The sequence below is a fragment of the Cheilinus undulatus genome, linkage group 11 (genome assembly GCF_018320785.1).
Source record: "Cheilinus undulatus linkage group 11, ASM1832078v1, whole genome shotgun sequence".
Classification (NCBI taxonomy): domain Eukaryota; kingdom Metazoa; phylum Chordata; class Actinopteri; order Labriformes; family Labridae; genus Cheilinus; species Cheilinus undulatus.
In genome coordinates this window covers 7,487,132-7,503,431 of record NC_054875.1, presented here as the reverse complement: position 1 = coordinate 7,503,431, position 16,300 = coordinate 7,487,132, and the positions used below count along the sequence as shown (strand labels likewise).

At 37.3% G+C, this 16,300-nt stretch overlaps 1 protein-coding gene across 1 annotated transcript in view; it reads right to left on the bottom strand.

Moving 5' to 3' along the window:
- ctnnbl1 (catenin, beta like 1) overlaps positions 1-12,956 on the bottom strand; it is an 88,203-nt gene extending 75,247 nt beyond the window's left edge. Inside the window, exons 1-6 of the mRNA XM_041799474.1 lie at positions 12,805-12,956; positions 10,232-10,471; positions 9,380-9,486; positions 8,848-8,987; positions 4,950-5,047; positions 998-1,091 (exon numbers count right to left, since the gene is read on the bottom strand). Coding sequence (XP_041655408.1) covers positions 998-1,091; positions 4,950-5,047; positions 8,848-8,987; positions 9,380-9,486; positions 10,232-10,471; positions 12,805-12,834 — 709 coding nt within the window. The 5' untranslated portion in view covers positions 12,835-12,956. The remainder of the gene's footprint in view (positions 1-997; positions 1,092-4,949; positions 5,048-8,847; positions 8,988-9,379; positions 9,487-10,231; positions 10,472-12,804) is intronic.
- Between the last annotated feature and the right edge of the window lie 3,344 nt (positions 12,957-16,300).

Genomic DNA, 16,300 nt, shown 5'->3' with positions numbered 1-16,300 from the left:
TATATATATATATATATATATACATATATATATATATATATATATATATATATATCTATATATATCTATATATCTATCTATATATATATATATGTATGTATCTATATCTATATATATATATATATATATATATATATATATATATACAGTGCTTAACAAACTTATTAGACCACCACCCAAAGTAAGGTTTATGCCACAGCTGCCCTAAATCAACAGCATTGGTAATTACCAAAGTCATTTTTTGTTTCTGCAATGGTTAATACACTAATATTTGGAAGCTCTTTAACCCAAATGATATTTTTAATGCTAAAATATAATTATTATTGTTATCCATGAATTTTCAAATTTACTGATTAACAAAAAAAAACTGAAAAAATAGTAAAGCACATTAATATTTCTTGATTAATATGTCAAATTATAGTTATTTACTTGCATTTCTGAACAGAAAAATGAGTTTAGTGGTTGAATGTTATGTTTGATTCATTTCTGACTTCTTAGAGAAGTCCAGTGAGCCGGCTCAAATTTGGGTATAAAAAGGTGAATTCAGTTTGAAATCCCTCATTCCTGTTCAAAATGGTAAAACAAGGAGAGCTCACTGAAAATGAAAGAGTCCGCATTAAAGCACTTCATGATGCTGGATGGTCTCTGAGACAAATATAACAGGTGGTCTAATAAATTTGTTAAGCCCTGTATATAATAAATTTTAAAAAATGAAAAAAAAAATCCAATCCATGTTTGGAAGCTGCTCTGTTGTCCAGTTCTCTGACTAGTTTGTTATGACTTTAGAAAAGTATTAACTACTGAACACAGTCAAGTTTTCTGCTTTTTGGCCAAATTGAACAAACACGTTATGTGACTTTTACCATGATAAATGTTAATCATTATAAGACAATGATTCTGTCTTTCATTAAAATGACGATTAAATATTTCACATTTTTTTACAGAGACAATGGCTGGCTGAAGGGTCATTCTTAAACCTTGGTGATTATCTCCTTACCCAGTGTGTTAAAGATGCCATCAGCCTCCTCCTTCACCTGTTCATCCAGCCGATCCATATTCTGCACCAGCAAGGCCACCACTTGACCCTCCAACTATGAACACACAAAGACAACATTTGGCACAACGTTCTTTATGCAGTTCACCACACAAAGGAAACTTCAGGTTAATCACTGTAAAAATCCAATTATTTCTCTAGCTGATGTGCAAAATGTTTTTAGGTTTGTTTTTGCCTTTAACTGATTGGACAGCTGAAGAGAAACATGGCATATGGCGATAGAGACTGGTGCCCAAGCTTGTGCATGGTTAGCAGGCTAAACACTGCTATGAAGAACTGTATCTCCAGTTAATGGCTACTGCCAGATTGCTCCATTGCCTGTGTAAAGCACAGTGAACAGAGAGCATTCACAGGATCTAATAAGAGCTGAACAGTTGTCAATATCTCTATCTTAAAATTAAAGATGGAGTCTTTCTTTGAAAGCAAAGCAACACCAGAAGATGACTTCAGCATTGGAGAGGAGGGCATTGATGTCCAAGTCCAAGACACTGTCTGCAATTTGGATTGGAGTGGAAAAAGACTACTGACTGCTGGGCAGGAGAGCCATGGCTCCCTTTTGCAACATCCAACCAGTGTGAAAGAGAGGTGTTTCTGCTGTTGCCTCAAACAAGACAAAAGACAGATCAAAGCTGGAGACTGAAAATGAGCTGAGAGTGAGATTCTCATAACTGCACCCAGGACCCAAGAAGATCTGTAGTACAAAACATGCTGTAACATACAAAACATGACAGTAGTCACCGAAATCACTCAGGGATGGAATTATAAACCTTAAAAAATGTTCACTAAGTTTTTAGTTTCAGGGAATTGTTCATCCTCAGAGAGTCAGATACTTAAAACTCTGGTTGGTTGTTGTTATCTCAACAAAATTTTTAGGTTTTATGTCACGGTACATCTTTATTCTACCTGTTTAATCATCTTTTTTTCCTCTTAAGAATCGTCATGAATTTAAATGCAATTAAAATTTGTGTTTGCCAGGGTATGACTTTAGCCGCTGCAGAGTATCCCAAGAGACAAGAGCAATAAACTTTGGGGAATGAAGAAAACTTAACTGATAAGTTGGCAATTGAGACAGAGTTTTATGAAAAGCTGCAGACAAAAGATATTTTTTCAATCAAGTCAACCATTCTTATAAGTTAATATGATTTGCAAACAAAAAGCCCTCTCATATTGAATGTTGCACGATACTCTGAAACATCGACAACAAAACTTTTCAACTTAATCTTTCAATTCACCCTTACCCCTCCTTCAACTTTCATCTTTTTAACTTTCCTCTGATGCTTCAGAAGATTTAAAAACAACCTCAAAGAGAAAATATGAATAAGCATGAACAACTTGGACATTAACTTTCGGGCTAAGACCTGGCAGAGGAAATTTGCTTTACTGTCTGAGCGTCTCTGAACGTGTCCTCGTGTTATCAGTCAAGTCAAGATTAGAGACTCAACCAAACAGAGCTCGCAGGGCTCTGAACGGCTGGATAAAAGTACTTTTACAGATGAAAGAAGACGGACAGCCGACACAGATATATGAGCCGGCAGAGACCGTTGTGGATCATTTTGATTCATCTTATCAAGGATACCACCTGGCCTTCTGGCAACAAGGACAGAGGTGCTAGAAGCATTACATCTAAGAGGAGAGACAAATGGAGTCAACCAAGCCTTGCTGCCCTCAAACTGTTTCTCTCGGAAGAAGCTGCAAAGAAGAATGGGGTTATGGGCGCTCCATTGCATGGTAAATGGACTGCTTTCACATAATGCTGGTATCTAGAGCCACCCATGCTACTGTTTCACCAAGCATCACATCCCATTTCCCTTTTGCTGCTTTTCTGTCAAAGGGTTTTTAACGTTGGTCCAACTGTCTGAACAGCTGCTCCTGTAAGATACTAACCAGGCTGCTAGTGAACAAAAAGGACAATTTTATATCATCATTCAAACTTTTCTGCACTGTGATTCTACCTTTGCCCTCTTGTACCTGTTTGCATGTGATGCAGTCTGATTGAACTGGTGTTTAAAAAAAAAAAAAAAAAAAAAACGTTTTTTTGTTTGTTTTTGTCTGTGGTTTCAAAATGCTTGAGGATGTTCCACACAGGCAGTGAAGTTAACACTTTCAATGAGTTCTGAGGCACTGATTTAATCAGAAATAGACAACATATCATCAGGTTTAAGTGCAAAAAGAGAAATGTGTCATGCACAGGTGCTATGAGCCAAATAAACACCTCTTTAGAGCAGCTTAACCACAACCTCTCATGACTATTCTTCATTATCTAACAAATAAAAGCAAACGTTTGGTTTGGGGCACTTAAAGAAGTAGTGAACATTTCATTTTTTTCAGCTAAACACTTAAGTATCTGACTGAACTATGATAAAATACATCAATGCTGGTGTTATTTCTGACATTTGCACCAAACTGATAAAAATCTGCATTTTACAACTTTTAATTAGCTCAAACAGACATCTGCTTTGAAAAATCTTTACTGAAAAGGTGGGGCTTATATGACAGGTAGTGCTCAGGACCACCACGGTCCTACACCACTCCATAGCCTGCTTCAGGGGGACTCTGGAGGAAAAAAAATCCTCCACCTCAAAAGATCACTCTGAGGCAGCAATGCAGTGGGACTCTGTCCGTGTAACTTTCTAGAAAGGGGCCATCACTGTCACTCCCACCTCAAAAAACCCCGTCCTTTTCCCCTCCCTCCTCTTAGTATCAAATTGCTCACTTTCTGTGCATTTTTTGAATTACAGAAGTGGGTGGAGTTAGCTTTCAGCTGGGGGTTCACTTACACTCTAAAGATCCACCAAAGATCTCTGAGAGTAACTGTTCTGTCCTTAAATTCACCTATCATTAATGTCTTCATTAATGATAGGTGATAGGACAGCATCAGCTGTTGTGTCAAACACTACCAAAATGCTTTTTTGTAACAAAGGGCTGGGATGTGAACTAGCTTTGTAAAGCAAGACACCATCTAGTCACAGAACCACTGTCGAAGTTATACAAGGTGTTTTCAGACAGGCTCTGATTCCGTTTCCGTCTGGAGTCCCAGAACCTTGCCCGTGTTCACACCAGTTTAAGCAGAACCAAAGTGGGAGGACACCATGGACATGTATCACCACATCCAGCTCCACTTTTGCCCAAGTCTTTCCTGCTATCCTGGTGTTCCTTCTTTAGTTTCTTGAGTTAATAAATTATTTAGTTTGGTGTTTAGGTGAACACAGCCTTCACCATCTCTTCCGCAAGTTCGGCATTAATGTGCTCTTCCTTGTTCTACTCTCCAGCTTCACCCGGAATTCTGTCAATGCCCAGACTGCAACCAAACATTTTTCTCCCCAGCTGACCATTTTTTCTCCATTTTCTGCTTATCTTCACAAACTAGAATGTGATATGCCCACTGATGATGTCACAGTTTCCAAGAAAGAACCAACTAGTTTTGGTTCCAGCTGAGATCCAACTTTTCAGGTTCAGAGCCAATTCTTCTCCCGGTTCCAACGCATCATCCCTCAAAAATATCATGTAAAAATGTAAAGATATGCTCTGGCGGACTTGTTCAATGGTAGGGTATAAAGGGTTAAATCATTGTTCAGTTTTTTCTTTACTTAGTTGTATCTTTAGCCTAGAAAACAGATTGTAACTTCTCTTTAAAAAATAATAAAATCAGACATTTATCGGAAGCAGCATCATGTTAAAGCTTTTCACTCAAAGACACAACAATCCTAGAGTGTCTGAATGTCCTCCCATCAGTGAGAGCCCCCGAGCTTGTTCTTTAGATTTACTCATATTGTAAATCAATCCCCTCTGTCTAATTTAGATGCCAGAGCCAAGAAAGTAAAGCACCCAAAGTGGCTGGCTCCCAAAGTGCTGCTTCATCAATATCATCAAAGTCTGAGGTAAATCCTGAACTCACCAGAGCATCTATGAGCACCTCTGCCCCCTCCTCGCTTTCATGGAGAGTGTCGATATCTGTCAGCTCCTGCAGCAGGTCCACCACAGCTATGGCGACATGTAACTCAAGCTAAGGACAATACAACTGCAGTGGAAATTAAAATATGTATTACCAAAATTATTTTACATTACCATGCATTTTATGATTAAATGATCTAGACTTCAATATTCTGAGCTTTTCAATATGTGAACACATCTCTTACAAAGGGACCAAAAATAAAAATAAACACTAAAACCTTTTGCTGCTCACCCATAATTCATTCTTTTGTCTCTAACATTTATTTCTGTGTGACTCCATGCCTAAGGCCAAACTATTAAATAAAAGATGAAAAAACATTAAAACTAGGGGGAAATCAGGTTTTAACTTTGAAAAAGTTTTGTAAAAATTATTTTAACTTCTGTAACCTTGTGGAAGTTAGTAAAAAATAAAGTGTTCTTTTTTCTTATACTAACAGAATAATGAAAACTACACCTGTCCAGCATACTAATGTGTTTTTAATAATGTTTGAAGCTTCATATTAAAAATTATCTGGTTAAATCTATGGTCAGTGTGTTTTAAGGCCAAATTATATTTAATCTTAAATGAGAAGTAGAAAAAGAATCAACCAACAAACTTTATTCCAATTTATTTTATAAAATTAGGAATTTAAAATAGGAAAAACACATGCCTGTAGACCTTCCAGGAAGTTTGATATCAAGCTAGGAATTAAAAATGAAAACTGAAAAGCAAACCTTGTATCATTTTTCATCTGGCCCCTTTTTTGTCATGTTATATTTTCAGTTTCTCATTCCTTCTTACAAAAAGAAATGAAGAAATGAAAAGTATAATCCAGTAGTTTTTTTCCTTCAGAACAAATAAAGGAAATCACAGATCATTTGGGCTGAAACATTCTTCTTTATTTAAACTGTGTGACTCAAAAAAGCTCACTGAGGTTTGCATGCCCCTCACTAGAGTGCCCACCACTTTCTGCCCCTGCTCCTCTTTTGGTTTTCCTTTACTAGATTTTAACAAAACAATAAAATATTTTTTTTCCCCAATTATTTATAGAAAACAAAAAAACTGAAAATGAAAAATGAAATTTGAAAAAAAAAAAAAAAAGTATTATTTTGATTCCCAATTAAATTGGACCTGGGAACATTCATTTTCTATGTTTTACTTTCCTATTTATAAAATGCAATTGGAAAATATGGATTTCTCATTACAAAATAAAAATCCGTATCTCTTACTTCATTAGGGAGTCTTGCCCAGCTGTCAGCTCCTGAAAGGCTGTGTAAATGGGCTCTTTGCAAATGTCATTTAATAACATTAAAACATGCATGCTGGATCAGTTGCCCTAGCAATAGCCTTCTTGTTAACACCTGCCTGCTCAGCCTGGCTCTGACCAGCTTTTGGTAACGACTGAAAGAGAAATTATCAAGTTATTACTGGGGTCATGCGTTAAGGGCTCCTTTCTTTTTCTGGTATTCTGTCTTTTGCTTTTGTGCAGGTTTTGGCATGGCTATACACAGCTAATACTAAGAGTTATTTATGGGTCCCCCATGCGGTAGGGCCCACAGAGGCTTCCCTTTTTCCTATAAATGTTCGGATACCATTTTTTCCTTCCCGAGCCCACTGAGGTGTTGGGTATTAGCTGATACCGAGTACTGATCCGATACCAGTGGGAACTTTCTGGACTGACTGTGCAGACTAGCAAATCGTGCATTCAAGCCAGTGGTAATAAATGATAGTAAGCCAATTAAAGTGGATAAAAAGATGTTCAATATCAGGATAACTGATGTGAATTTAATCATTAAAGTCCCCAAAAGTCACACGGGTTCCTGGCTCGCTGAAAATGCTGCTACAAGGAATTCAAAGGCATCAATAGCGTTAATGGGAAGGTACAACAGCTAGCTTCAAGAGGAAAAACAAGTAAGAGGAAAAGATTTATGGCTCAGAAGTTATTCAGCTTTTGATAACTGTATCACTTCTTGTCGTGCACGACAGCGCCGGTCTGGAAGACATTTTAACGATCACAATCAGAGAAAAACTGTTACACAGCCACCATTCTTTGCTGCTGCAATGAGTCCTTTCTTCTTCTTCACTGCTCTAAAAACTGTAGCCCATGCATGCAATGCTTTCCAGCAGCAAAAAACAATTGATTTTTATAGCGCTAACATTTAGCATGGCTAAACGGAACAAAATATAAAGCTAAACCAAATGGTATCGGATCGGTGCATAAACCTGTGTACTTGCCGATACCAATACCTGCATTTTAAGCAGTATCGGACGTATTTCCGATTCTAGTATCGGAATCAGCACAACCCTACATTTTCCCATCATTATTGGCAGCTTTGCTGGTTACAATTCCTGCACAGTCCTGCAACAACTCTTACTGCTTTACTGTACTGTATTTCAACTACGGTAACAAAGTTCACTGTGGAAAAGACCTCCACTCATATGTATTTCTGCACTAATTAATCTATTCACTATAATTTAAATACTGTAGGAAGACTAACCTGTGGTAAAAAGCCTCACCTCATATCCACACTTGCAATAATCAACCATCTTAAATTATCCTATTGTATATCTGCCCACATCCTTGCATATTTTGTATGCCTGATCATGTCCAGTCATTCTTGCACCATTTGCAAAACTTGCACACGGATGTACAAGAGCTTCTGCATATTCAAATCTTATATTTTCTCTTTAAAACACTGCTGTACTTTGCTGTAGCATTTTTCAGTTTCTGTTCTTGTACAGGCTAAACTGTATTACTGGGTTAAATTGTATAAATGTACATTTGTGTTCTTCAACAAAGGCTTTTTAACTTTTCTGTTTTTAATTTTTCTTTTTAACATTTTTTTATGATATGATTTTTAATCTTAGATTTAAGAATGATTTTTGATTTGGTAAAGTTTTCGAGTCTGCATTGAAGTTTGTGTAAATTTTTTTTATGGAAAATATGAATGAGGGGGGTAAATGTAAGAGATGTCTCATGTCATGTGTCTTTAAGCTGTATTTTTAAAGTGTCGGCCTACCTTATCCAACTTAGAGTTACCAGTTAACCTAACAATAAGGTCTTTGGATTGTGGGAGGAGGTATGCACCCTCAGATGGCTCATTAATCCACACAAAGACTATTATAGTTAACCAAAACCCACTTAATGACTAAAATATTTCTAAAAATTAGTTAACTGAAACTAAAATAAAGATAAGACTTCACACAAAAACTTAAACTGTACTGTGTGATTACAAAACTAAGTGAAACAAAATATAACATGGGACAAAATCTCCTTAGTTTTAGTCTTTGACAGCAACATACTAGCTGACAAGAGCACCCAAGCCTAAGGAATGTAAAATAGCCTGATTTGATTGTAGAAGACTTCACAGAATTTTATGTCTTAAGGGGTATGAAAATATTCTTAAAAACTGTATCATGTTTACTTTTTCTGGTTCTTTTGAGTTTTAGCCTCTAACATGTGTCCCAAACTACTGGAAAAAACTAAAACTACTAAATTACTAAGTACTAAAAAAACTAAATCAATACTTAGCTTTTTTGGGGAAATACATATAATAATTGCAATAAACAAAAAATCAGGAGTTAAAACTTGTAAAAAACAAAAATGCTTGAATGGAAAAAAGTTGAAATTAAATTAAAATAAAACGAATGGAAAAGCCCAAACTATTCCCACAACGCAGGCTCTGTCCAGTGGGTGATTCAGACCAGGTACCTTCCTGCTGTGAGGCGATGGTGCTAACTACTGTGTCACTATGCAGGCCCATGATCAAACTAGTCCCTTTAAAAATCAACATAAAATACCAGAACCTTTGTCCAGGATGAACAGACCAAAACAAGCAGCCTATATCAAGTGAAAGGATATCAGTATTTTCATGACTGAGGAGGCCCAGCAGTGAATGGACGGCATTGAGCTCCACCAACAGGTGGTACAGGTCGGGCATTGTGGCGATCACGTGCATTTCCTGGATGATGTCGTTCAGATCCAGCTCAGACTCCATAAACCTGGTTTAAAAATCAAGAAAGTTCAGTAAGTATAGTGGTCAGTCCTTCTCATATGACCATTATATTCACACTTTAAAAATGTTCTTTCTAGAAAGCAGTTTAGTAAACATTACTCTGTTACTCTGTGACATCTAGTTGGTTTGTGCTGAAGCTATGTACATGATCAGAAGTGAAACTAGGAAACTGTATCTTGTTAAGCAGAGTTGTTTGTCTGTATGGAGGTAAACGAATTGTTCGTCATCGCTTTAAATCCCCACTGTGTTATTTTGTAAGAGACCGAGTACATTTTGTACTCTGTTGAGATGAATGGTAGTTTAAATAACCAATCAGTATTTGTATTCTCAAACTATATACAACTTATAGAGAAAAACTTTTTCCACGACTGGACTTACTTCTCTGGGTTGTCTGGAAACTTAATCCTCAGCTCCTGATTTTTGTACGACCGCTTCTCAAAGGTCAGGATCATCTTCTTCACTGAACTCTCATCCACCGGCTCGGCCTGTTTGAATGGTGCATAAAGGAGGGAAGTTAAAAACGATGACAGAGCAAGGGAAGAACCACAGCGAAGGCAGTGAAGAAGTACTAAAGTAAAACTAATAATAAGACTTAAGCAATGAAGCTAAAAGTTTCTAACAATCTGGGCAAATGTGAGTGCCTTTAAGTGGAAAGGAAATGTGTTTGACCTCCTGCTGGCTTAAAAGCCCTCTAAAGTGCTGAAAAGATAATGACAGGTTAGGAAATTGCAATTGGCTGTCATTATGGCACAGTGAAGCACTTTGCTCTGAGTAGCTCTTGACATGGCGAATAAAAACATGGCTCCAGAGAAGGATAATACATGGGAACTTTCCTTTGGCCCTGTTTAATATATCAGCAGTGGTAGTGACAGTAGGGTCTAGTGTCAGGGGGCAATTTAAGGTCAGAGTTTGACTCACCAGGTGAGAATATATATGACTCTCTCAATTTTTGCTGCAAAATCTAGCTTTATTTGAACCTAAAATTATCTTGAATTTGATCACATAAAGTCAGCTGTTTAAAATATTTTTTAAGGCTGTAATACTTCAGCCATGATTGAAATAAATTATAAAGATGAAGACTGTCTTTCCTTTTGAGTACAAAGTGGTAGACCTGTCCTACACATGTCACACACTCCACTGCAAACAAATACAAACCAATAAAATCAAAAACAGTAAAGATACAAAAACCTCTTCAGTACCACCAGTACAACAGCTAATAACTTCCCCTACCTCAGGTTCCTCTTCATCCTGATCCATCAGTTTCTCCAGGATCTTCTTCTTGTCCCCAGTCAGCTCCTCCACATCCCCCAGTTCACCCCCAACATCAACTCCTGCTGCAGCCGCTGCTTCCCGGAACCTGGCCAAGTCCCTGGCACTCATCCCCTTCTGCAGCTTCCCTCCTCTGGAGTCTTCATCTCCACCTGCTGACCCTCCATCCTCCTCTCTGGGACGCTTTGCTCCTCTATCAGGCTGCAAGTTAGAAGGGCATGTTGAAAACAATACTATATAATCAAATTCAGGTTGTTAGAAGACATGGTGATGTTGGGAGAACTTGAAATCATTTAGGTTTGGATCTTATTGAAGTGTCGTACTAAATGAGTGGGTTGTCTCTATAGCATTCATGTAAAAAAGGAAAGGTAATACTAATAATATATATTGTTATAAAACACATGTAGCTGAAGTATTTCCATGCACCTGGCGAGACAAACACTTGCAAACAGCCAGGGCAGTGCAGCTTGCAAATTGTTCATGGAGAATGTTGAACAACTTTTTCGTAGACTTATTTTTTTTCCACACCTTCATTTTAGAAACAGGTGGTCAGTAGCTGCTTCTTGAACTGAAACCACGGGGCTGCATAACAAACTGGAGTCTCACACTTATTGCATGAGCAGTAGGTGTATCCATAATTCATAATTTAATGGAGACAAGTAAAGCTTCTTCACCCACCGCATGAGGGCGTAAACATTCCCACAACATTTTCATTTCACAAGCCATCAGTGATGGTGAATATAAAGATTCTGTTCGAATTGATTTTGGATTTAAGAGAAAAGTGTTGCAAACAGCTTTAATAACCTTTTTCTAATGTTAAACAATATTTTTATAGATGATCTACTTTTGAAAATTAAGGGAAATACCATTGTTTAAAATGACAATTTAGCAGTAACACTGATATCAATTTGGGATGAGAATGGAAAACCAGGATCAATATGACAGTACAAACAAATTCGATGCTTATCAGACTGAAACACACCACAGAATTTGATGCACCATTTTAGTGCCCCTTCTTTATTTCAGAAAAGCATAAATGCCTGTGATTGTTTTGTTGTACTGAGCCCTGTCTGTGCTCTGCCAGATTTTTCCTCCCAAGATAACAGTCACACTGACACCAGAGGTGGAACGTAACTAATCGCATTTACTCAGATTTCTATGATAGTGATTTTTTTGCACTTTATTGAGTACATTTTGAAATTAGTATTTTTACTTTTACTGATGTAAATTTTAACCAAAGTAAGTGTACTTTTACATGTAAATGTACACCCCTTTTGCCATGGACTTATATTCTTGATAAAACAGTCTACCAGGAGTTAGCCTATATTTTAGGAAGGGTAATTAAGTTTGTATGTTTAAAGGATTTATTTGACTGAGATAAATGTGGTGTTAGAGACACTTTTATTGTTAGATTCCTTTTTTCAAAGGCTTATTATTTTTGGTTAAAATTTAAGGAAGGAAGAAAGATAATTAATGATCAATGAAGTATGAGGTGAGATAGGAATAAATAAGTATGCACCTCCTCTAAACCTCGTCGGGTATGTAAACCAAATTCTTGCATGTGACAATGTTGCATTTCACTGTGTTGTCTACTTTTTGTAAGAGGAATATAATTTTGGTATGACCAATTTGCTTTCTGTTTACATATTGGAAATAAATGTATATCTATCTATTTGTTTATTAATACTTCTTTTGGTGTGACACTCCTGAAATTTCAATATTTTCTCTCACAATTGACCATGAAATCAGAGAAGAGTTTGTCAAACAAACCCCCTTATTTGATTCAGCTGCTAGAGATTTTAGATGCCAGCCTCAAATAGAGTGGACACAGATAAATATTGATAACCAATATCTGTTCATGTCACATAATTTGGCTGTTTGTAAACAGGGTGGATGTTGTCTGATACCGATGATATGAAGGATTAAATTTTAGACAAGTAACGTGTTATTAAGATGCAAGGTATACAGCCGAATTTTAAAACGGCTCTGAATGATTCGCGAAATGCATTTATTTTAACAGTAAGAGGAGTTACGTAGAGAATATAAGTGATCAGAGGCCAATTGCGAAAGTTATCAATGGGTATTGGTTCACACGTTACAAAACGTAACTCTATCAGGCTGTTTGGCAAAAATTATCCCTAAATCTACCGAGAACATATCAAAAGGTGTAAAATCCCGTGCTGTTCTGAAGTTTAGGTATTTTCACCCTCTTCAGACAGTATAAACTCTAATGAGTTTCATCAGAAGTCGTAGCATCCTTCTTCATGGTCTGAAGGCAAATAGTTATTAACCTGTTAGCTAGCATGCTAACTAATCATGTTTAGAAGTATAAAACAGTGACGAATACTCAAAAACAGTAAACAAGTCATTCGGTTTTTGTTTAATCAATAACATTAAAGGCTCTTGAGGGTAAAAAACGTGACGAAACTTAAGTATATTCGCTAACATTCACCCATATGAGCAGCAATGCCACTACATACAATGAAATGAATGAAGTTAAGATAAGCTAACTTACAGCAGAATAACACACTTACCTGATAGCTAAGGAGCTCTCCGACATCCATTGTTTTTCCGGGTTAAAAACCTAAAAAGTAAAAATGTGTTTCAGTGGTTTGGAAAATTAAACAGAGCGTGCAATTGGGTCGTTTTGAATCCAGCTAACAACAAGCTTTCCATACACACATGCCTGCCGTAAAACGGTCAGCGTCACTGTCGTGGTGAAACACTGTCGTGAACTCTTAAGTGTCACCAATGTTACAGCTTGACAACAGTGTACAGTGGGCTTTTCTTCACATCCATCAATGCTGTGGGGCTACAATGGAAAATATAACGTTACTTGATGAAAGAAATGAACTGAATGAAATATTTAAAGATAGTTTCTGTTTAACGTAGATTATTAATGTTTTGATGCCATGTAACTCAAGAGGTAAAAGCAATTATTTCCTAACATGCTTAAGACACACCAAACTTAAGCTGTCATTACAGTATTTTTTCTCAACTTGACACCAGGCTATGCAGTGACTATAAATGCCCCCCCAACCCATGTTATTATACCCTTTTATTTTTATAAAGCGATCATGGCCAATATAATTTGGATTTTTGACAGAAAAAAAAATAGAAAGTTACTGTTTAATGTCAAAGTGAAAACAGATTTCTACAAAGTAATGTCAATTAAATGAAAATATGTAATATAAAATGAGTGACTGCATACATATTCACCCCCTTCAAGTCAGTATGTTGTAGACCCACCTTTGGCTGAAATCACAGCACTGAGTCTCTGTGGATAGGTCTCAATCAGGTTTGCACATCTGAACACAGCAAATTTACTCCATTCTTCTTTACAAAACTGCTCAATTTTTATCAGGCTGCATGCAGATCGGGCGTAAACAGCCCTTTGCAAGCCCAGCCACGTATTTTCTATTGGCCTGAGGTCTGGGTTTTGGATCGGCTGCTCCAGATCATTCACCTTTTTGTCTTTAAATATTTCTGTGCAGCTTCTGCTGTATGCTTTGGGTCATTGGCTAAGTAGAAAAATAAATATTGTCCCAAGCTGAAGCTCTCTTGCATACTTAAAAAAAAAGTGACCATCAGGATTTTCCTACATTTTACCTTCCAGGGCTGGTTGCCGAGAAGCATCCCCACAGCATGATGCTGCCACAACCATGCTTCATAGAGAAGATGGTGTGTTTGTGGTTATGTGCAATGTTTGGTCCAAACATAAAGTCTTGTCTAATGGCTAAAAAGCACCATTTTGATCTCATCAGACCAAAATTTGGACTACTTGATGTAGAAATTCAAGAAGTAAATGTACAGTTTCTTGGTTAAATTGCACCTCAGTAGAAGAACAATTACTGGTCTATAAATCTACTCCAGCAAAAGTAGAAATTAATTCATTTAAAGTTTTCTTAAAGTGAAGTTTTCTTTCTTTAACAGAAGGGTACCAACAATTTTTTTCCATGTGTGTATGTAAAGTTGATGATCTATAAATTAAGTTTTCTCTAGCAGTGAAGTTCTTGATATGTTCACTGTATTGCTCACCTTTATATGATATATTTATCATTAAATGCTTCTGAAATGAACCTGTGATACTGCCATGCCATCAGCATATCCATTGCTATTTATAAAACCTGACACTTAGCATGTCATGTTCAAAGTGATACGTCCAATATGTTTTAATTCCCAGTAGAAATCCTTTGCTTATTTGCCAATCCTGATATAAGACCCTTAATTATGCAAGTAAAATCAGACATGACTGTCCTCATCAGACCTTGCACATGAAATCCTGGTCTTAAGGGCTCAATTTTGCTCTATTCATACTTGAGAGCTTTATGCCAAAATGGCTTAGTGTTCCAGACAGGCAGAAAATCATCTATTCAATGGGCATCATTGGGAAATGTTTGAGTGTTGCATGGTGTAGGACTCTTCATTGCCATTCCAGTCTCTGGCCAGTGATCTGTGACAGTAGAGCAATAGAAACAACATTTAAAAGGAAGGCTACTGCCAAGCAGTCAAGCTTGACATCCAAGCAAGCACGGAGGAAAAAGCGCTTGATCAAAGGGAAGAGAGACATGGGGTGAAAGAGGAAGAAGGAGAGCAAGAGGGGTGAAAAGAGAAATTTATATGGAAATCCCATCCAGGGATTACCAGTCACAGACAGCCAAAGATGAAAACAACGTTTGATTGAAAAAACTGGAGAGTTTTCTCTTTTTTGGAGGTTTGATGTTGAATTTGGATCATTTTTTTTTAATACACCATTAATCTAAAAGCTTCATTAAAAATAAGAAAGCCTTATCTTTAATTGAAGAACAGTCAACAAGAACCCATCAGAGTGTTATTTTCAGAATCATGGGTTGATTATGAGTAATCACAAGAAGAGAGAAGATTTTATATGCAATAATTATTTTCTTTAAACGTTGAGTTTTGCTGACAGATGGGCTGGTAGCCACTTCATGCTGCTTGAAAATAATGACGATGAGCAACATGTTCATCTTGTAAGGTTAAAGACCCTCCAGCTGTAGTCAAAGATCAAATTGTTCATGTGGAAATTTATGGGGAACTGATGCACAGGTGCATCCAAGTAAACACAGCGTGGCTATTAACTCACGGTTAATGATGACTTAAGTAAAGCCATATGCCATGATTGTGCATATTAGAGAAATGCATCAGTCATTGGTTTCTGTTATAATTAAATGGAAGAGATCCATCTGATAAATGTTATTAGTGACATCTGCTTTCCAACAAGTCAGTTAACAAATGAGTCAAAATATCTACTCTGACAGTTTTTTTAAACTTTATCCAAAGCATTGCTTTAACTCTGATAGTTCTAGTATTTCAATCTAATGGTTTCATCAATGGCCTTAATGGCACATATCCCACATGTGTAGCGACACATTCTGCATGCTACAGATCGCCTGGGTTAAATGGCGCTTGGGACACCTATTAAATTAAAAAAGCTCTAGTGTGGACCCCAGGCCATAGTTTGGACAACCCTGCTGTAGACCCGTCAGGAACGCACTCCTCCAAAATCAGTCCTTGTCCACACCGAGACAAAAACGCCATGTTATCATTTCATTTTGAAAAAGTGTCCAGTGCCTTATCCATTAGGCCACAGGGGCTTCAAAAGAGTTGTTTCTTGCACACCTCCACACATGGTCAGTTCCACAAGAAGGCAGACAACATGGTGAGCACAGTGTGGCATCTGAAGCCATCTATGAGTAAGGCCACACTGACTCAAGCCTGCCATGCCAACACTGTATAGCTCTGATGTGAGCACACAAGCAGCTAGCACACTGAGCTACTTTGTTGGGCTTTGTCTTGGCTCGCATCTCAGAAGAACGCAGTTCAAAGGCAGAGGTCACACATGTGAACAAGAGAATCATTCAGGCCTTGCATATCAACACACACTGGACTAAGGACATGCGTCTGTCTCAGGAGGTGCCAAGACGTGTTGGTAGGAAACGCCTTTGGACTTGCCTATCCTGTTTAAACAATCAGAGGTTGCACTGTGAATGACACGTCTGTGAACAAGCA